The sequence below is a fragment of the Nipponia nippon genome, unplaced genomic scaffold (assembly GCF_047370975.1).
Source record: "Nipponia nippon isolate SJK-2023a ecotype South Korea unplaced genomic scaffold, ASM4737097v1 scaffold_51, whole genome shotgun sequence".
Taxonomy (NCBI): Eukaryota; Metazoa; Chordata; class Aves; order Pelecaniformes; family Threskiornithidae; genus Nipponia; species Nipponia nippon.
Genome location: NW_028262371.1, coordinates 597,769 through 618,909, shown reverse-complemented (window position 1 = coordinate 618,909; position 21,141 = coordinate 597,769). Strand labels below are relative to the sequence as shown.

Sequence of the window (21,141 nt, the reverse complement as noted above, 5' to 3'; positions counted from 1 at the left end):
ATAGGAGTGCGAGGAGGGCGGTGCTGGTCCCGCCCCCCCCGCCGTTGGGCGGGAAGCGGTGAGGAGCAGGCGGGCAGGCCAATCGGAGCGCGGGGCTGACCGCGTTGGCCAATGGGAGGGCGAGGAGGTTGTTGCTGGTCCCGCCCCCGACGGGCCGGGCGGGAAGAGCTGAGGAGAAAGCGGGCGGGCCAATCGGAGCGCGGAGGTGGCGGCATTGGCCAATGGGAGGGCGAGGAGGGCGGTGCTGGTCCCGCCCCTGCACAGCTGGGCGGGAATCGGTGAGGAGGAGGCGGGCGGGCCAATCAGAGCGCGGCGCTGACGGCGTTGGCCAATGGGAGGGTGAGGAGGGCGGTGCTGGTCCCGCCCCCGATGGGCCGGGCGGGAAGCGGTGAGGAGCAGGCGGGCGGGCCAATCGGAGCGCGGCACCGACCGCATCGACCAATGGGGGCGAGAACGGCGCAAAGGGGCGGGAAGCCGCCCGCGGGGAGGCGAGCGGCGGGCGCCCCCTGGCGGCCGGGAGGAGCCACGCCCCCCCCCATCCCCTCCCCCACCCTCGAAAACCCCCGAAAGCCGCCCAAAAAGCCCCAAACGCGGCCGCAGGGAGGGGGCGGGGCCGCAGGGAGGGGGCGGGGCTCGGTGGGGGCCGCGGCCGGCGGCCATTTTATTCCTCAGCTCCCTCCTCCCTCCCCCACCCCCCCCCCCCGGCCCGGACCCCCCTCAAAATGGCGCCTCCCGGAAGCGGAGGGGGGGGGGGGCGTTTCCCGGAAGCGGGGGCATTTCCCGGAAGGGCGTGGTCAGCGTCGGCCGCCGCGGTCGCGCAGGGGGGTGCTGCGGCTCCGGCTGCGCCGCTTCTCGCCGCCGCGCCGGTGCTCGCGGTGGGGGTCGCGCGACGAGGAGGAGGAGGAGGAGGCCGCCGCGGGCGGGGCGGGGCCGCCGCGCTTGTCGCGGGAGGAAGGGGCGGGGCCGGACGAGGCCCCGCCCCCGGCCCCGCCCCCCCCCCGCTGCTGCTGCTGCTGCTGCTGCTGCTGCTGGCGCTGCTCCTCCTCCTCCTGCTCCTTGCGGCGCCGCTCCCGCTCCCGCGCCCGCGCCGCCCGCTCCGCCTGCTTCTGCACGAACTGCGGGGCGGGGTCAGGGCGGGGCCGGGGGGCGGGGCCCGGGGGGGGCGGGGCGGGGGGGCTGGGGCGGGGGGGCTGGGGGCGCGGTTACGGGGCTCGGGATAGGGTTACAGGAGGGGCTACGGGGCTGGGGGCGGGGCTACGGGGCTGGGGGCGGGGCTACGGGGCTGGGGGCGGGGCTCGGGGGCAGCGGTGGGGCTGGGGGTGTGGCTACGGGCAGAACTATGGGGCTGGGGGTGTGGCTACGGGCGTGGCTATGGGGCTGGGGCGTGGCTATGGGGCAGGGCAATGGGACTGGGGGTGTGGCTACAGACAGGGCTATGGGATGCAGGGCTCTGGGCGGGGCTACGGGGCTGGGGCGTGGCTATGGGGCTGGGGGCGTGGCTATGGGGCTGGGGCGGGGCTATGGGGCTGGGGCGTGGCTATGGGGCTGGGGGCGTGGCTATGGGGCTGGGCTATGGGGCGGGGGCGGGGCTATGGGGCGGGGCTATGGGGCTGGGGCAGGGCAATGGGGCTGGGGGCGGGGCTATGGGGCAGGGCAATGGGGCTGTGGGTGTGGCTATAGACAGGGCTGTGGGGTGCAGGGCTGTGGGCGGGGCTATGGGACTGGGGGCGTGGCTTTGGGGCTGGGGCGGGGCTATGGGGCGTGTCTGGGGTCTGGGAGGTGGTTATAGGTCTGGGGGCGGGGCTACGGCGTTGGGGTGGGGCTGGGGGTGGGGTTACGGGCGGGGCGGGGGCAGGGCCGTGGGGCTGGAGATGTGCTTATGGGGCAGCGATGGGGCTGGGGGCGGGGCGAGGGGGGTCTCCCCGCCCACCGCGGTCCCGGCCCCGCCCACCTGGGTGTCGGTCAGCGGCAGCCAATAGATGCAGGGAGCCGCCTTGGTCTTGCGGAAGAGGTCGTCCAATAGCTTGGCGGGCGGCTCCTCGGGGGGCTTTTCTATTGGGCCAGGGGGCGGGCGGCGCTGAGGGCCCGCCCCCGGCCCCGCCCCCGGCCCCGCAGCCCTGCCCCAGCCCCGTAGCCACACCCATAGCCCCGCCCCCGCCCCGTAGCCCTGCCCCCAGCCCTACAGCCACACCCAGAGCTACCCCATAGCCCCGCCCCCAGCCCCACGGCCCCGCCCCTAGCCCCGTAGCCGCACCCATAACCACACCCCCGCCCCAGAGCCCTGCCCCATAACCCTGCCCCCAGCCCCACAGCCCCGCCCCCAGCCCCACAGCTGCCCCATAACCCCGCCCCCGGCCCCCCGGCCCCGCCCCCAGCCTCACAGCCACACCCACTCGTGGCCCCCCCCCCCGGCCACGCCCCCCCCGCCCCCCCCCCCCGTTACCTTTCTTGTCGGGCCGCGCCTCGCGGCAGCCCCGCCCCCCGGGCCGCTCCTTGTCGGGGGGGCGGTGGCGGGGGCGGGGCTCGCGGGGGGCGTGGCCGGGGCCGCGCGGCGGCGGGGGGCCGGCGGCGGCGGGGGAGGGGGCGGGGCCGGGGGCGGGGCCGGGGGGGAGGGGCTGGGGGAGCGGGGGGGCCCCTTGCCGCGGCCCCACTCGCGCTCCCCCCGCGTCCGCTCCCGCCGCTCCATCTCCCGCTCCCGCTCCGCCCGCTGCGCCCGCTCCGCCTCCCGCCCCGCCCCCCGCCCCGCCCCCGCCCCGTAGCCCCGCCCCGCCCCCCCCCCCCCCCCCCCCGCCGCCCGCTCCGCCAGCAGCCCCCGGTGGAAATCCAGCTGTGGGGCGGCACCCGCGCGTCAGAGACCCCCCCGGTGACCCCTGACCCCCCGTGACCCCTGACCCCCCGTGACCCCTGACCCCCCGGTGACCCCGACCCACAAGTGAACTGCCCAGACCCACAACTGAACCCCCTGACCCCCAAGTGACCCCCGGACCCCCAAGTGACCCCTGACCCCCAAGTGACCCCCGACCCCCAAGTGACCCCCTGACCCCCAAGTGACCCCCAGACCCCCAAGTGACCCCTGACCCCCAAGTGGCCCCTGACCCACAAGTGACCCCGTGACCCCCAAGTGACCCCCAGACCCCCAAGTGACCCCCGACCCCCAAGTGACCCCCTGACCCCCAAGTGACCCCGTGACCCACAAGTGACCGCTGACCCCCAAGTGACCCCCAACCCACAAGTGAACTGCCCAGACCCACAAGTGAGTCTGACCCACAAGTGACCCCCCTGACCCCCAAGTGACCCCCTGACCCCCAACTGACCCCCGACCCACAAGTGACCCCTGACCCCCAAGTGACCCCCGACCCACAAGTGACCCCCGACCCCCAAGTGAACTGCCCAGACCCACAAGTGATCCCAACCCACAAGTGACCCCCGACCCACAAGTGACCCCCGACCCCCAACTGACCCCCAACCCCCAACTGACCGCCGACCCACAAGTGGGCCCCCTGACCCCCAACTGAACTGCCCAGACCCACAAGTGACCCCCGACCCCCAAGTGACCCCCCGACCCCCAAGTGACCCCGTGACCCACAAGTGACCGCTGACCCCCAAGTGACCCCCAACCCACAAGTGAACTGCTCAGACCCACAAGTGATCCCAACCCCCAAGTGACCCCCCCGACCCCCAAGTGACCCCCGACCCCCAACTGACCCCCGACCCCCAAGTGACCCCCAGACCCCCCCCGCCCCCCCCAGCCCCCGGCACCTCCTCCTGCTCGGCGAAGTCGGCCGCCAGCACCTTGGGGTTGGACTGGGGCCACTTGACCCCGTGCAGGGCGTTGCGGGTGGCCACCGCCTCCTCCACCGAGGCGTACTTGGGGGGCAGAGCGGGGCCCAGTCAGCGCCCGCCCCACGGCGCCCCATAGCCGCCCCACAGCACCCCACAGCACCCCACGGCGCCCCACAGCGCCCCACAGCGCCCCATAGCCGCCCCACAGCACCCCACGGCGCCCCACAGCACCCACAGAAGTTGACGGGACCTCCCCCACCCGTCCCTCCCTGCTGCCCCACAGCACCCCACGGCGCCCCACAGCACCCCATAGCGCCCCACAGTGCCCCACGGCGCCCCACAGCACCCACAGAAGTTGACGGGACCTCCCCCCACCCGTCCTCCCTGCCGCCCCACGGCGCCCCACAGCGCCCCACAGCCGCCCCACGGCGCCCCACAGCGCCCCATAGCACCCACAGAAGTTGACGGGACCTCCCCCACCCGTCCCTCCCCGCCGCCCCACGGCGCCCCATAGGGACCCACGGCGCCCCACGGCGCCCCATAGCCGCCCCACAGCACCCCACAGCACCCCACGGCACCCCATAGCCGCCCCACAGCGCCCCACAGCGCCCCATAGCACCCACAGAAGTTGACGGGACCTCCCCCACCCGTCCCTCCCCGCCACCCCACGGCGCCCCATAGGGACCCACGGCGCCCCACGGCGCCCCATAGCCGCCCCACAGCACCCCACGGCGCCCCACAGCACCCCATAGCGCCCCACAGTGCCCCACGGCGCCCCACAGCACCCACAGAAGTTGACGGGACCTCCCCCACCCGTCCTCCCTGCCGCCCCACGGCGCCCCACAGCGCCCCACAGCGCCCCATAGCCACCCCACAGCACCCCATAGCGCCCCACAGCACCCACAGAAGTTGACGGGACCTCCCCCACCCGTCCCTCCCCGCCGCCCCACGGCGCCCCATAGGGACCCACGGCGCCCCACGGCGCCCCATAGCCGCCCCACAGCACCCCACAGCACCCCACGGCACCCCATAGCCGCCCCACAGCGCCCCACAGCGCCCCATAGCACCCACAGAAGTTGACGGGACCTCCCCCACCCGTCCCTCCCCGCCGCCCCACGGCGCCCCATAGGGACCCACGGCGCCCCACAGCCGCCCCACGGCGCCCCACCCACCGTGACGTAGCAGTGGGACTTGATCTTGTCGATCCAGAAGCCCTCCTCCCGCAGCCGCCCCGTCCGCCCCAGCAGCTCCTTCAGCTGCCCCAGCGTGAAGGGGCGCACCTGGGGGGCGGCCGTGGGGCAGCTGGGGGGCAGCCCCACACCTGCCCCCCAAGTGCATTTCCCAGCCCCCCAAGTGGATTTCCCAGCCCCCCAAGGGCATTTCCCAGCCCCCCAAGTGCATTTTCCAGCCCCACACCTGCCCCCCAAGTGCATTTCCCTGCCCCCCAAGTGCATTTCCCAGCCCCCCAAGTGGATTTCCCAGCCCCCCAAGTGCATTTTCCAGCCCCACACCTGCCCCCCAAGTGCATTTCCCTGCCCCCCAAGTGCATTTCCCTGCCCCACACCTGCCCCCCAAGTGCATTTCCCGGCCCCTCCCCCCCTCCCCCCGGGCGGGGGCGGGGCCTCACCAGGTTGCAGAGGTGGACGATGGGGGAGGGGCGGGCGCGGGGGGAGGGGCGGGGCGCGGCCCGCACGGGGTCGTCGATGGGGAGGCAGAGCCCGAGGGGGCGGGGCTGGGCGCCCATCCCCCGCCGCGGGGCCTCGCCTGGGGGGAGGGGGCAGCCGCTGCGTCACTCCCAGCGGGGACCAGTATGGACCAGTACGGACCGGTGACCCCCCCAGTGCCCCCCACTGCCCCCCCAGTACGTCCCCGTCCATCCCAGTTCACTCCCCGTCCCCCAGTCCCTCCCAGTATGTCCCAGTCCCCCCAACCCCCCCGGGCCCCCAGTCCATCCCAGTTCCCCCTAATCCCCTCCCAGTCCCCCCAACCCCCCCAGTTCATCCCCGTCACCCCAAATCCCCCCAGTTCTCTCCCAGTCTATCCCAGTTCCCTCTCAGTCCATTCCAGTCCCCCCAAATCTCCTCCCAGTCCCTCCCAGCGCCCCCCAGTCCCTCCCAGTTCCCCCGCAGTCCCTCCCAGTGCCCCCCAGTTCCCTCCCAGTGCCCCCCAGTTCACCCCCAGTCCATCCCAGTTCTTCCCAGTGCCCCCCAGTTCCCTCCCAGTGCCCCCCAGTCCCTCCCAGTTCCCCCCCAGTCCATCCCAGTTCCTCCCAGTGCCCCCCAGTTCCCTCCCAGTGCCCCCCAGTCCCTCCCAGTTCCCTCCCAGTCCCCCCAAATCCCCTCCCAGTCCCTCCCAGTGCCCCCCCCTCACCTCTCTTCCCCTCCTGCTCGCCGGGGGGGAGGGGCTGGGCCCCCTCGGCCGGGGCGGGGGGAGGGCGGTGGCGGCGGCAGGGGCGGGGCCGCCGCCGGGGGGAGGGGCTGCGCCCGCTCCTCCTCCCCGCCCCCCCTTCCCCTCCCCCCCCCGCCTTCCTCCTCCTCCTCCTCCTCCTCCTGCCCGTTCGCCTGCCCCTCCCCCGGCACCACCTGCGGGCAGTGGGCGGGGTCAGGGGGGAGGGGCCGGGGGAGGGGTCAGGGGGGTGGGGGGGAGGGGTCGGAGTCAGTGGGGGGAGGGGTCAGAGGAGTGGGGGAGGGGGGAGGTAAGCGGGGGGAGGGCTCAGTGAGGTGGGGGAGGGGCCAATGGGGTGGGGGAGGGGTCGGGGGTGGGGGGAGGGGCCGGGGGGGTTCGGGGCATGTGGGGGGAGGGGTCAGTGGGGTGGGGGAGGGGTTACAGGAGGGGCCAGATGGGTGGGGGAGGGGTCAGTGGGGGTGGGGGAGGGGTTACAGGAGGGGCCAGATGGGTGGGGGAGGGGTCGGGGGGTGGGGGAGGGGTTACAGGAGGGGCCAGATGGGTGGGGGAGGGGTCAGGGGGGTGGGGGAGGGGTTACAGGAGGGGCCAGATGGGTGGGGGAGGGGTCAGTGGGGGTGGGGGAGGGGTTACAGGAGGGGCCAGATGGGTGGGGGAGGGGTCAGGGGGGGGGTGGGGGAGGGGTTACAGGAGGGGCCAGATGGGTGGGGGAGGGGTCGGGGGGTGGGGGAGGGGTTACAGGAGGGGCCAGATGGGTGGGGGAGGGGTCGGGGGGTGGGGGGAGGTGCCAGGGTCCGTGGGGGGAGGGGTCAGAGAAGTGGGGGGCGGGCCAACGGAGCGGGGGAGGGGTCGGGGTCGGTGGGGGGAGGGGCGCTCCCACCTGGGTGACGGTGCGGCAGATCTTCAGCGGGGGGTGGTGGGGGTGGGTGGGGGAGGGGAGGCGGAGGGGAGGGGCGGCCCCGGCCCCTGCCCCCGCTCCCCGGCCCCCCCCCCGCCCCCCGCCGCCTCCTCCTCCTCCATCGGCCCCTCCTCCGCGTGCAGCCCCCCCACCGCCTCCGCCCCGCCCCCGCCCCCCGCCTTCATCTCGGGGATCAGGCTCTGCGGGGGGGGGGGGAGGGGCGCCGTCAGCGCGCGCGGGGGGCGCCCCTCCCCCAACGGAGGGGGGAGGGGAGCGGCCCCGAGGGGAATTGGGGGGTGGGAATGGGGGGGGGGAGAGGAGGGGGCGGGGCTCACCCGCGGGGGGCGGGTGGCGATGGTGACGGAGGGGGCGGGGCGGGGGGCGGGGCGGGGGGCGGGGCTCACCCGCAGGGAGTCGGTGGTGATGCTGATGGAGGGGCGCTTGGGGCCGCTGGCCGTGCTGGACCCCCAGCGCCGCTTGCGGCCCCCGGCCCCTCCCCCCCCCTCGGGCTCCGGGGCCTTGGTGGCCGCTGCGGGGGGGGGGGCTCGGCAGGGGGGCGGGGACACGCCGCGACACGCCCCACCCCCCCAAGCCCCCCCCCCCCCCCAAGCCGGGCCCCCTTCCCCACCCCCCCACCCCGAAGGCCCCACCTCGTCCCAAGCCCCGCCCCCACGCCCCTCCCTCGCCCCAAGCCCCGCCCACCCCCTTTCAACGCCCCAGAGGCCCGGGCCCCGCCCACCCGCGATTTAACCACGCCCCAGAAAAGACATAAGCCCCGCCCCTTCCTAAGCCCCCCCAAGCCCCGCCTTAGCCCCACCCCCTCCACTCTCAGCCCCCTCCCTCCTCCCGAGCCCCGCCCCCTTTCACCCCTCCCCCCTCCTAAGCCCCTCCCTCACCCCAAGCCCCGCCCACCCCCTTTCAACGCCCCAGAGGCCCGGGCCCCGCCCGCCCGCGATTTAACCACGCCCCAGAAAAGACACAAGCCCCGCCCCTTCCTAAGCCCCGCCCCATAACACAAAACCCCCCACAAGCCCCGCCTTAGCCCCACCCCCTCCACTCTCAGCCCCCTCCCTCCTCCCGAGCCCCGCCCCCACTTTCACCCCCTCCCCCCCACTCCTAAGCCCCTTCCCCACCCCCAAGCCCCTCCCCCCGGCCCCGCCCCCCAAGCCCCGCCCCCACTCACAGAGGACAGCGATCTTCCTCTTGAGGGCCTTGGGCTGGGCGGGGCTCTGGGGAGAGAGGGGGAGGGGCCGGGGGGGAGGGGGGAGAGACCCCCGGGGAGGGGGGAGGGGGGGCCCACGTCAGCACCGGGGGGCGGGGCCGGGCTCCGCCCCCTCCTGACCCAGCCCCCCTCCCCCCACCCCGTGGGGCTGCCCCATGGCGCTGGGGGGGGGGGGGGTGGGGGTGGGGGTGGGGGGTTGTGGGGCTGCCCCCCAAGTGGGGGTGGTGGCGGATCCGTGGGGCTGCCCCCCAAGTGGGGGTGGGGGGGTCCTGGAGATCCGTGGGGCTGCCCCCCAAGTGGGGGTGGGGTCCCTGCAGTCCATGGGGTGCCCCACAGAGTGGGGGGTGGGGGTCCTGCTGATCCGTGGGGCTGCCCCCCAAGAGGCTTTGGGGGGGGGGGGGGGGGGGGCGCTTCTCAGAGGTCCGTGGGGCTGCCCCATAAGCGGGGGTGGGGGTCGCGGAGATCCGTGGGGCTGCCCCCCAAGTGGGGGTGAGGGTCCCTGCAGTCCGTGGGGCTGCCCCCCAAGTGATTCGGGGGGTCCCGGAGCTCCGTGGGGCTGCCCCCCAAGTGATGCGGGGGTCGCGGCGGTCCGTGGGGCTGCCCCATAAGTGAGGTTCTGGGGGGTCCCGGAGATCCGTGGGGCTGCCCCCTAAGTGGAGGTGGGGGTCCCGGAGTTCCATGGGGCTGCCCCCTAAGTGGAGGTGGGGGTCCCGGAGTTCCATGGGGCTGCCCCCTAAGTGGAGGTGGGGGTTCCTGCAGTCCGTGGGGCTGCCCCATAAGTGGAGGTGGGGGTCCCTGCAGTCCGTGGGGCTGCCCCCCAAGTGATTCGGGGGGTCCCAGAGGTCCGTGGGGCTGCCCCCCAAGTGATGTGGGAGTCCTGGAGTTCCATGGGGCTGCCCCCTAAGTGGAGGTGGGGGTCCCAAAGGTCCGTGGGGCTGCCCCCCAAGTGATGCGGGGGTCGCGGCGGTCCGTGGGGCTGCCCCATAAGTGAGGTTCTGGGGGGTCCCGGAGATCCGTGGGGCTGCCCCCCAAGTGGGGGTGAGGGTCCCTGCAGTCCGTGGGGCTGCCCCCCAAGTGATGCGGGGGGTCCTGGCGATCCGTGGGGCTGCCCCCTAAGTGGGGGTGGGGGTCGCGGCGGTCCGTGGGGTGGCCCACATGGGGTTTTGGGGGTCCCTGCAGTCCGTGGGGCTGCCCCATAAGTGAGCTTTTGGGGGTCCCGCAGGTCCCCGGCTGGAGTTGGTTGCCCCCTGGCGACACTTGGGGGTCCCGGGGGTCCCTGAGCTGATGTTGGTTGCCCCCAGCAGAAACTTGGTGGCCCCAGGGGAGACTCGGTGGCCCCAGGGGTCCTTGAGACGTTGGTTGCCCCCTGGCGACACTTGGGGGTCCCTGAGCCAATGTTGGTTGCCCCCAGGGGAGACTTGGTGGCCTCAGAGGGTCCTCGAGATGATGTTGGTAGCCCCCAGGGGAGACTTGGGGGTCCTTCAGCCAATATCGGTTGCCCCCAGGGGAGACTTGGTGGCCCCAGAGGGTCCTCGAGATGATGTTGGTAGCCCCCAGGGGAGACTTGGGGGTCCCTGAGCCGACATTGGTTGCCCCCAGGGGAGACTCGGTGGCCCCAGGGGTCCTCGAGCAGACGCTGGTAGCCCCCAGGGGAGACTTGGGGGTCCTGGAGAAGATCTTGGTTGCCCCCGGGGGAGACTTGGTGGCCCCAGAGGGTCCTTGAGACGTTGGTTGCCCCCCGGTGACGCTTGGGGGTCCCTGAGCCGATGTTGGTTGCCCCTGGGGGAGACTTGGTGGCCCCAGAGGGTCCTTGAGACGTTGGTTGCCCCCCGGTGACGCTTGGGGGTCCCTGAGCCGATGTTGGTTGCCCCTGGGGGAGACTTGGTGGCCCCAGAGGGTCCTCGAGCAGACGTTGGTAGCCCCCAGGGGAGACTTGCGGGTCGCGGGGCTCTTTGAGCAGCTCTTGGTTGCCCCCAGGGGAGACTTGGTGGCCTCAGAGGGTCCTCGAGATGATGTTGGTAGCCCCCAGGGGAGACTTGGGGGTCCTTCAGCCAATATCGGTTGCCCCCGGGGGAGACTCGGTGGCCCCAGGGGTCCTTGAGACGTTGGTTGCCCCCCGGTGACGCTTGGGGGTCCCTGAGCCGATGTTGGTTGTCCCTGGGGGAGACTTGGTGGCCTCAGAGGGTCCTCGAGATGATGTTGGTAGCCCCCAGGGGAGACTTGGGGGTCCTTCAGCTGATACCGGTTGCCCCCAGGAGAAACTTGGTGGCCCCAGAGGAGACTCGGTGGCCCCAGGGGTCCTTGAGATGGTGGTTGCCCCCCGGCGACGCTTGGGGGTCCCTGAGCCGATGTTGGTTGCCCCCGGGGGAAACTCGGTGGCCCCAGGGGTCCTTGAGCAGCTCTTGGTTGCCCCCAGAGGGGACTTGGGGGTCACGGGGGTCCTCGAGGTGTGGGGCGCCCCCCAAGTGGGGGGGCCTCAAAGTCCTGCGGACGCCAGGCGCCCCCTAAGTGAGGTGGGGGGGGTCCCCGAGCTCCTCCGGCCGTGGGGCGCCCCACAAGTGGGGTGTTGGGGGTCTCAGACGTTCTTCAGCCGTGGGGCGCCCCCTAAGTGGGGTGTCGGGTGCCCCATAAGTGGGATCTTGGGGGTCCCAGATGTTCTCCAGCCGTGGGGCGCCCCCCAAGTTGGACGTCGGGGGGTCCCAGAGGTTCTTCAGCCGTGGGGCGCCCCACAAGTGGGGTGTTGGGTGCCCCATAAGTGGGATCTTGGGGGTCCCAGATGTTCTCCAGCCGTGGGGCGCCCCATAAGTGGGATCTTGGGGGTCCCAGAGGTTCTTCAGCCGTGGGGCGCCCCATAAGTGGGGTGTTGGGTGCCCCATAAGTGGGATCTTGGGGGTCCCAGAGGTTCTTCGGCCGTGGGGCGCCCCATAAGTGGGAACTTGGGGGTCTCAGATGTTCTCCGGCCGTGGGGCGCCCCATAAGTGGGGTGTCGGGTGCCCCATAAGTGGGATCTTGGGGGTCCCAGAGGTTCTTCGGCCGTGGGGCGCCCCATAAGTGGGGTGTTGGGGGTCCCCGAGCTCCTCTGGCCGTGGGGCGCCCCATAAGCGGGACGCTGGGTGCCCCATAAGTGGGATCTTGGGGGTCTCAGATGTTCTCCGGCCGTGGGGCGCCCCATAAGTGGGGTGTCGGGTGCCCCATAAGTGGGGTGTCGGGTGCCCCATAAGTGGGCCGCTGGGGGTCCCGCAGGCTCCTTCAAGCGGGTTCGGGCGCCCCCCAAGTGAGGTGTTGGGGGTCCGGGAGATCCGTGGGGTGGTGGGCGCCCCCCAAGTGAGACGTTGGGGGTCCGGGAGCTCCGTGGGGTGGCGCTGGGTGCCCCCCCCGCGGGGGAGGTGGGGGTCCCGGGGGTCCTTTAGGCCAGCGCTGGGTGCCCAAAAGAGAGACGTTTGGGGGGTCCGGGGGGCCCGGGGCGCCCCCCAAGTGGAGGCGGGGGGGCTGGGGGACCCACGGCGGCGTGGGGCGCCCCCCAAGTGGAGGCGGGGGGGCTGGGGGACCCACGGCGGCGTGGGGCGCCCCCCAAGTGGAGGCGGGGGGGCTGGGGGACCCACGGCGGCGTGGGGCGCCCCCCAAGGGGGTGTGTGGGGGGGGGGGGGGGATGGGGGCTGACGGCGGCGTGGGGCGCCCCCCAAGTGAGATGTGGGTCCCGGAGGTGCCGCCGTGGGGCGCCCCCAAGTGAGTGTGGCGGGGGGGGGCGGGGGGGGGGGGGGGAGGGGCGGCCCCCTGACGGCCTCGTTAACCACCCCCGCCCCCGCCGCCGGGTGCCCCCCAAGTGAAGGGGGGGAGGGGGAGAGGGGCCCTGCCGCTATGGGGCGCCCCCCAAGCGGATGGAAGGGGGGGGGGGGGGCGCCCCCCAAGTGAGCCTGGGGGTCGCCCGCGGCCGCCGTGGGGCAGAGGCTGCGGGGGGGCGCAGGAGGGAAGGGGCCCCACCCCCACCCCCCCCCACCCCGCCCCCCCCTTGGGGGGCGGGCCCCCCCCCCCCCCGGGTACCCCAGGGGCCCGGGGGCGCTCGGGGGGCGCTGGGGGGAGCCCCCCGCCGCGGGGGGGGTCCCGGCTCCATGGGCTCCTCGCTGGGGGAGGGGCGGGGGGGAGGGGATCAGTGGGGCCGGCCCCACAGCGGGGGCTGGGCCCCACAGCAGGGGGGGGGCCCTGCCCCATGGCAGCTCTGAACAGGGGGGGCCCTGCCCCACAGACGCCCCCCCGGCTGCCCCACACTTGGGGGGGTCCCCCCCAGAAGGGTCCTGGCCCCACAGAGCCCCCAGCCCCACAGCCGCCCCCTATACAGCCCCATAGATTCCCCCTATAGCTGCCCCCCGCCCTAGAGCCCCCAGCCCCACACGAGACCCCCCAGCCCCCCCAGCCCCATAGGCTCCCCCTATAGATCCCCCCAGCCCCACAGAGCCCCCCTATACAGACACGCAGACACCCCCCAGCCCCATAGATCCCCCCTGCCCCATAGACTCCCCCTACACAGCCCCCCCAGCCCCATAGAGCCCCCCCAGCCCCATAGCTCCCAGCCCTATAGAACCTCCCCAGCCCCATAGAGCCCCCCCAGCCCCACAGATCCCCCCAGCCCCATAGAACCCCTCTATACAGCCCCCCCAGCCCTATAGATCCCCCCGCCCCATAGAGCCCCCCATACAGCCCCCCCAGCCCCACAGATCTAAGCCCTATAGAAGCCCCCCAGCCCCACAGCCCCCCCGCCCCACAACCTCCCCCAGCCCCACAACCACCCCCAGCCCCACAGCTCCCCCCAGCCCCACAGCTCCCCCCAGCCCCACAGCTCCCCCCAGCCCCACAGATCCCCCCCGCCCCACAGCTCCCCCCCAGCCCCATAGATCCCCCCCAGCCCCACAACCCCCCCAGCCCCATAGATCCCCCCCGCCCCACAGCTCCCCCCCAGCCCCATAGATCCCCCCCCGCCCCATAGATCCCCCCCCCTCACCCCTCCTGGCGGGCGGCCGGGGGCGTCCCCCCCCTCTCTATTGTGCGGGGCAGCCGCGGGCGGGCGGGGCGGCCATCTTGCCGCTTACCCGGCAGCCCCCGCGGCGGGGGGAGGGGCGGGGGGGGGGGAGGGGCCGCGGCCCCGCCACCCCCTCCCCTATAGGCACCCCCTATGGGCACCGCACAGAGCCCCCGAGACCCCCCGTCACCTATAGATACCGTACATCCCCCCACAGAGACCCCCATCACCTATAGACGCCATGCATCCCGCCCCAGAGACCCCCCCATCCCCTATAGATACCATACATCCCCCCCCAGAGACCCCCCGTCACCTATAGATACCATACATCCCCCCACAGAGACCCCCCGTCACCTATAGATACCATACATCCCCCCCCAGAGACCCCCCCATCCCCTATAGATACCATACATCCCCCCACAGAGACCCCCCGTCACCTATAGATACCGTACATCCCCCCACAGCAACACCCCGTCCCCTATAGACACCGTACATCCCCCCACAGAGACCCCCCCGTCCCCTATAGACACTGTACATCCCCCCACAGAGACCCCCCGTCACCTATAGACACCATACATCCCCCCACAGCAACACCCCGTCCCCTATAGATACCATACATCCCCCCACAGCAACACCCCATCCCCTATAGACACTGTACATCCCCCCCCAGAGACCCCCCGTCCCCTATAGACACCGTACATCCCCCCCAGAGACCCCCCTCCCCTATAGACACCATACATCCCCACAGCGACCCCCGTCACTTATAGACGCCGTACATCCCCACAGAGACCCCCCCATCACCTATAGATACCATATATCCCCGCACAGCAACACCACCTCACCTATAGACGCCATACATCCCCCCCCAGTGACACCCCATCCCCTATAGACACCATGCATCCCCCCACAGAGACCCCCCGTCACCTATAGACACCGTACATCCCCCCAGAGACCCCCCCATCACCTATAGATACCATATATCCCCACACAGCAACACCCCGTCCCCTATAGACGCCGTACATCCCCCCACAGAGACCCCCGTCACCTATAGACACCGTACATCCCCCCACAGAGACCCCCCGTCACCTATAGACACCATACATCCCCCCACAGAGACCCCCATCACCTATAGATACCGTACATCCCCCCACAGCAACACCCCGTCCCCTATAGATGCCATCCATCCCCCCCATTCACTTATAGACGCCGTACATCCCCCCACAGACACCCCCCGTCACCTATAGACGCCGTACATCCCCCACAGCAACACCCCATCACCTATAGATGCCATACATCCCCCCACAGCAACCCCCGTCCCCTATAGATACCATATATCCCCCCACAGTAATCCCCCGTCCCCCATAGATGCCATCCATCCCCCCCGCTCACTTATAGATACCGTACATCCCCTACAGCGACCCCCGTCCCCTATAGACGCCGTACATCCCCCCCGAGGCCCATCACCTATAGTTACCACAGAGACCCTCCATCGCCTATAGACACCGTATGTCCCCCCACAGCGACCCCCCCATCCCCTATAGATACCACACATCCCCCCGAGACCCCCCCACCACCTATAGACACCATACATCCCCACACAGCGACCCCATCACCTATAGATACCGTACATCCCCCCACAGAGACCCCCCCGTTCACTTACAGACACCATACATCCCCCCCAGACATCCCCCATCGCCTATAGGTACTGTACATCCCCCCCGAGACCCCCATCACCTATAGATGCCATACATCCCATCCCCCATCACCTATAGGCACCATACGTTCACCCACAGACCCCCCCAGGGACCCCCCGACACCTATAGACACCATATATCCACCCATAGGGCCCCCCCTCACCTACAGACCCCATACATCCTCCCACAGAGTCCCCCAGGACCCCCCCCGTCCCCTATAGACCCCCATACACCACCCCCCAGGGCCCCCCATCACCTACGGAGCCCCCTATATCCCCTATAGAGCCCCCCCAACACCTACAGAGCACACCCAGGACTCCCCCATCCCCTATAGACACCCTATGTCCCCCATAGGCCCCCCATCCCCTATAGAGCACACCCAGGGACCCCCATCCCCTATAGAAGCCATAGGGCCCCCCTGGCACCTATAGACATTCTATGTCCCCCATAGGGGCCCCCATCCCCTACAGACACCCTATAGCCTCCCCCACAGCCCCCCTATCCCCTATAGACACCCTATGTCCCCCATAGGGCCCCCCGTCACCTACAGACACCCTATAGCCCCCCCGAACCCCTATAGACACCCTATATCCCCCCATAGGGCCCCCCATCCCCTACAGAGCACGCCGAGGGACCCGCCATCCCCTATAGACACCCTATGTCCCCCATAGGCCCCCCGATCCCTACAGACACCCTATAGCCCCCCCATCCCCTATAGACACCCTATAGCCCCCCATAGGGCCCCCCATCACCTATAGACACCCTATGTCCCCCATAGGGCCCCCCTGTCCCCTATAGACACCCTATAGCCCCCCATAGGGCCCCCCATCACCTATAGACACCCTATGTCCCCCATAGGGCCCCCCGTCCCCTATAGACACCCTATAGCTCCCCCATAGCCCCCCCATCCCCTATAGACACCCTATATCCCCCATACGCCCCCCCGTCCCCTACAGACACCCTATATCCCCCATAGGGCCCCCCATCCCCTATAGACACCCTACAGCCCCCCCCCATCCCCTATAGACACCCTATGTCCCCCCATAGGGCCCCTCCATCCCCTATAGAGCACGCCGAGGGCCCCGCCATCCCCTATAGACACCCTATGTCTGCCATAGGCCCCCCCTGTTCCCTATAGACACCCTATGTCCCCCATAGGCCCCCCGTTCCCTACAGACACCCTATAGCCCCCCCATTCCCTATAGACACCCTATGCCCCCCATAGAGCCCCCCCCCATCACCTATAGAGTGCGCCGAGGGACCCCCCATCCCCTATAGACACCCTATAGCCCCCCATAGGGCCCCCCTGTTCCCTATAGACACCCCATAGCCCTCCATCCCCTATAGACACCCTATGTCCGTCATAGGCCCCCCCGTTCCCTACAGACACCCTATAGCCCCCCCGAACCCCTATAGACACCCTATGTCCCCCCATAGGGCCCCCCCATCCCCTACAGAGCACGCCGAGGGACCCGCCATCCCCTATAGACACCCTATGTCCCCCATAGGCCCCCCGTTCCCTACAGACACCCTATAGCCCCCCCCATCCCCTATAGACACCCTATAGCCCCCCATAGGGCCCCCCCATCCCCTATAGACACCCTATGTCCCCCATAGGGCCCCCCCCGCCCCCTATAGCCCCCCTATAGCCCCCTATAGCCCCACTCACCGCGGGGGCTGGCTCGGGGGACCCTCGGCGCCGCCCTGCGGGGGGAGGCAGCGGTCGGGGGGGCGCCCAGTTGGCACTGGGAGCCTCCCAGTTTGGACTGGGAGCTTCCCAGTTCGGACCGGGGGACCAAAAGGGGTCTCCCAGTTGGGTCCCAGTTGGGTTTGGGGTCTCCCAGTTGGCTCCGAGGTCTCCCAGTTGGGTTTCGGAACCTCCCAGTTGGGTTTGGGGTCTCCCAGTTGGCTCCCAGTTGGCTCTAGGCGCTCCCAGTTGGGTCTAGGTGCTCCCAGTATCCCCCCAGTTGGGTCCCAGTTGGCTCTAGGCGCTCCCAGTTGGGTCTAGGTGCTCCCAGTATCCCCCCAGTTGGGTCCCAGTTGGGTCTAGGTGCTCCCAGTTGGGTCCCAGTTGGGTCTAGGCGCCCCCAGTACCCCCCCAGTTGGGTCTAGGTGCTCCCAGTTGGGTCCCAGTTGGGTCTAGGTGCTCCCAGTATCCCCCCAGTTGAGTCTAGGTGCTCCCAGTTGGGTCCCAGTTGGGTCTAGGTGCTCCCAGTTGGGTCCCAGTTGGGTCTAGGTGCTCCCAGTTGGGTCCCAGTTGGGTCTAGGCGCTCCCAGTTGGGTCTAGGTGCCCCCAGTTGGGTCTAGGCACCCCCAGTTGGCTCCCAGTTGGCTCTAGGCGCTCCCAGTACCCCCCCAGTTGGGTCTAGGTGCTCCCAGTTGGGTCCCAGTTGGGTCTAGGTGCCCCCAGTTGGGTCTAGGTGCTCCCAGTTGGGTCCCAGTTGGGTCTAGGTGCCCCCAGTTGGGTCCCAGTTGGGTCTAGGTGCTCCCAGTTGGGTCCCAGTTGGGTCTAGGTGCTCCCAGTTGGGTCCCAGTTGGGTCTAGGCGCCCCCAGTTGGGTCTAGGCGCTCCCAGTATCCCCCCCGTTGGCTCCCAGTTGGGTGCAGGCGCCCCCAGTCCGCCCCAGTGCCCCCAGTGCCCCCGGGGGGCGCTCACCTTCCTGCTGCCGGCGCTGCTGGCGGGCGAGGCCGGCGGGGAGGGGGAGGGGGAGCTGCGGCGGGAGGAGGGGGAGGGCGGCGGCGAGGAGGAGGAGGAGGAGGCGGGGGAGGAGGAGCGGGGGGAGGGGCGGCCCCGCCCCCCGGGGGAGGGGGGGGGCGTCTCCTTGGTCAGCAGGGGCGGGGGGGCTCCCCCTCCCGCGGGGGGCGGGGGCGGGGCCCCCCCCGGCAGGGGGGGGGGGGGGGGGGGGGGGGCGGGCGGGGCCGGCGGGGCGGGGCCCCCCCCCTTAGCCCCGCCCTCCTCGGGCGGGGGGGGGGCCGGGGGCTCCCCCTCCTGCGGCTTGGGGGGCTCCTCCCCCTCCTCCTCCTCCTCCTCTTCCTCCTCCTCCTCTTCCTCCTCCTCCTCCTCTTCCTCCCCCTCCTCTTCCTCCTCCTCCCCCGGCTTCAGGGGGGGCCGCCCCCCCCCCCGGCGCCCGCGGGGGGGCCCCTCCGCACCGCCCTCGGGGGGCGTGGCCTGCGGGGAGGGGCGGGGTCAGGGGCGGGGCCCGCCCCCCCCGAAAAGGGGGAGGGGGCCCCAAAGAGAGAGGGGGGGGGAACCCCAAAAATGGGGGAAACGGCCCCAAAACGGGGAGGGCCCCCCCCCCCCCCCCCGGGAATGAAAGGGCCCCCCCGAAATGGGGGGGAACCGCCCCAAAATGGGGGGGAACCGCCCCAAAATGGGGGAGGGGACCCCAAAATGGGGGAGGGGACCCCAAAACCTCCCCCCCCCCCATCATAAAACGCCCCGAAAACGGCGCCAACGGACCCCAAAACGGGCTTTAAAATGGGGGTGGGGGGTGGGGGGGGGTCCGAAATGTGGGGGAGGGGCGGGGCTTCGGGCGACCACCCCCCCCCGCCCCCCCGCGTCCTTTACCTGGCGGAGGCGGCCGCCGCGACGCTCCGGCCTCCGACCCCCTTCTTCGTCCGAGTCCTCGGGGCGCTGGGGCGCGGGGCCGCTCCTCCCCGAGGCTGCGGAGGGGGGATGCGCACACACACACACACACACACACACGCACAAACAAAGGTTTTGGGGTGAAACCCGGCGGATTTGGGGGTTGGGGGGGGGGGGGGGGCTCCCCGCGACCTCACCTTCCAGCTCGGCCGCCTCCCGCGCCTCCCGCTCCAGCCGCTGCTGCAGCAGCTCCTGCTGCTTCTCCAGGTACTGCTTGATGAAGCTGTTCTGGCTCATCTCCTCCCCCATCTGGGTTTGGGGGGAATCGGGGCGGTTTTGGGGTGCTCTGGGGGGAGGGGAGGGGGGAGGGGAGGAGGAGGAGGAGGAGGAGGAGGAGGAAGGGGGGGGGGGGGTCTCCCTCACCTGGGAGTTGGGCTGGAAGGTGGCGTGGGGGTCGAGTGCTTCTGGAGGTTCTCCAGCATCAGCGCCTGCGGGGGCAGCGCCGTCACCCCCAAAGCCCCCCCCCCCCCAAAAAAAACACCCCCCCAAACCCTCCGAGTCACCCCAACCCCCCCCCCCCCCCAGAACCCCCCAACCCCCCCCCAAAAAACAAACTCCCTCAGAGCCCCCAAAACCTCGCAAATCCCCCCAAAAACCCCCCAAATCCCCTCAGACCCCCCCAAAAAACCCAAAATCCCCTCAGACCCCCCCCCCAAAAAACCCCAAATCCCCTCAGACCCCCCCCAAAAAACCCCAAATCCCCTCAGACCCCCCCCCAAAAAAACCCAAAACCCCCTCACGAGCGCCCCCAAAATGCGCTTTTTCACCCCAAATCCCCTCACAAAGGCCCCCAAAAAGCCATTTTTCACCCCAAATCCCCCCACGAGCGCCCCCAAAATGCGCTTTTTCACCCCAAACCCCCTCACAAACTCCCCAGAAAACGGATTTTTACCTCAAATCCCCCCACAAACTCTCCAAAACCCCAACTTTCACCCCAAATCCCCTCACAAACTCCCCGAAAAATGGATTTTCACCCCAAATCCCCTCACAAATGCCCCCAAACCCCAACTTTTACCTCAAATCCCCCCACAAACTGCTCAGAAAATGGATTTTTACCTCAAATCCCCTCACAAACTCTCCAAACCCGCGATTTTCACCACAAACCCCCTCACAAACTCCCCAGAAAACGGATTTTTACCTCAAATCCCCCCCCAAACTCTCTAAAACCCCAACTTTTACCTCAAATCCCCTCACAAACTCCCCGAAAAATGGATTTTCACCCCAAATCCCCTCACAAATGCCCCCAAACCCCGACTTTTACCTCAATCCCCCCCAAACTCTCCTAAACCGCAATTTTTACCCCCACTCCTCCCACAAACTCCCCAGAAAACAGATTTTTACCCAAAATCCTCTCACAAACTCTCCAAAACCCCGGCTTTTACCTCAAATCCCCTCACAAACTCCCCAAAAAATGGATTTTCACCCCAAATCCCCTCACGAGCGCCCCCAAAATGCAGTTTTTGACCCCAAATCCCCTCACAAACACCCCAAACCCCCAATTTTTACCCCAAATCCCCTCACAAACACTCCCAAAACGTGACTTTTTCCCCAAATCCCCTCACACCCCCCTCAAACTCCCCCAAACCACGATTTTTTACCTCAAATCCCCCCGAAACTCCACAAAAATGGATTTTTACCCCAAATCCCCTCACAAACTCTCCAAAACCCCAACTTTCACCCCAAATCCCCTCACAAACTCCCCAAAAAATGGATTTTTACCCCAAATCCCCTCACAAACGCCCCCAAACCCCAACTTTTACCTCAAATCCCCCCACAAACTGCTCAGAAAACGGATTTTCACCCCAAATCCCCTCACAAACTCCCCCCAAAACCGGATTTTTCCCCACCCCCCCCAAACCCCCCCACTTTTACCTCAAACCCCTCAGCTCCGGGGGTCTCCCCCCCCCCTCGCTCCCCCCCCCTCCGCCGCGATCGCGCTCCGCGCATGCGCCCGCCTCCCCTCAGCCGTTGGCGGGAAACCGGGGCGGGGGGGGGGCGGGGGGGAAGGGGGGAAACGGGGCGATGGCGCATGCGCCGCCGGTAACCGCCTTCCCCCCCCCCAATCTTCCCCCGTCTCCTCGGCTCCCTCCCCGCCGCCGCCCGGCCGCCCTCACCCCGCGTAGCCGCTTGATGAGGGCGCTTTTCTGTCCGCTCTTGGCCAGGCCGCGTTGCTCCAGGGCCGCCTTCAGGTCGGCGACGCGGAGCAGATGGAGCGGCCGCCCGTCCAGAGTCACCTCCTCCCCGTCCGCCATCTTGTGTGGCGCCGCTCAACCGCTCCTCAACAGCGCCCGCCCCGTCCCTGGCGCTTCGGCTCCTTCCGCCGAACGCTTCGGCAACTTCCGGAAACGCTTCGGCTCCCTCCGCCGCCGCTTCGGCTCTTTCCGTGACGCTTCGGCTCCTTCCGCCTCCCTTCGGCTCTTTCCGGAAGCGCTTCGGCTCTTCCCGCCTCCCCTTCGGCTCTTCCCGCCTCCCCGACCCGGAG

At 70.2% G+C, this 21,141-nt stretch overlaps 1 protein-coding gene across 1 annotated transcript; it reads right to left on the bottom strand.

Moving 5' to 3' along the window:
* Positions 1-681: 681 nt before the first annotated feature.
* On the bottom strand, positions 682-20,911 carry LOC148051914 (uncharacterized). Its single transcript, XM_087735002.1, has 14 exons — positions 20,779-20,911; positions 18,797-18,891; positions 18,582-18,676; positions 16,684-16,718; positions 8,268-8,313; positions 7,489-7,613; positions 7,067-7,284; positions 6,154-6,365; positions 5,411-5,547; positions 4,956-5,063; positions 3,760-3,867; positions 2,444-2,827; positions 1,952-2,052; positions 682-1,115 (listed from the first exon to the last, which is right to left on the bottom strand). Exons 1-14 carry the CDS (start codon positions 20,909-20,911, stop codon positions 795-797), a joined length of 2,118 nt encoding a protein of 705 aa, XP_087591128.1. The 3' UTR covers positions 682-794.
* Between the last annotated feature and the right edge of the window lie 230 nt (positions 20,912-21,141).

Excerpts from the sequence above, each read along its gene's own strand:
- LOC148051914 (XM_087735002.1), bottom strand. The coding sequence starts at position 20,911 with ATGGCGGACGGGGAGGAGGTGACTCTGGACGGGCGGCCGCTCCATCTG. Across the intron at positions 7,285-7,488 it reads TCACCACCGACTCCCTGCGG|AGCCTGATCCCCGAGATGAA; the intron begins GTGAGCCCCGCC and ends CCCCCCCCGCAG. Across the intron at positions 2,828-3,759 it reads ACTTCGCCGAGCAGGAGGAG|CTGGATTTCCACCGGGGGCT; the intron begins GTGCCGGGGGCT and ends GCCGCCCCACAG.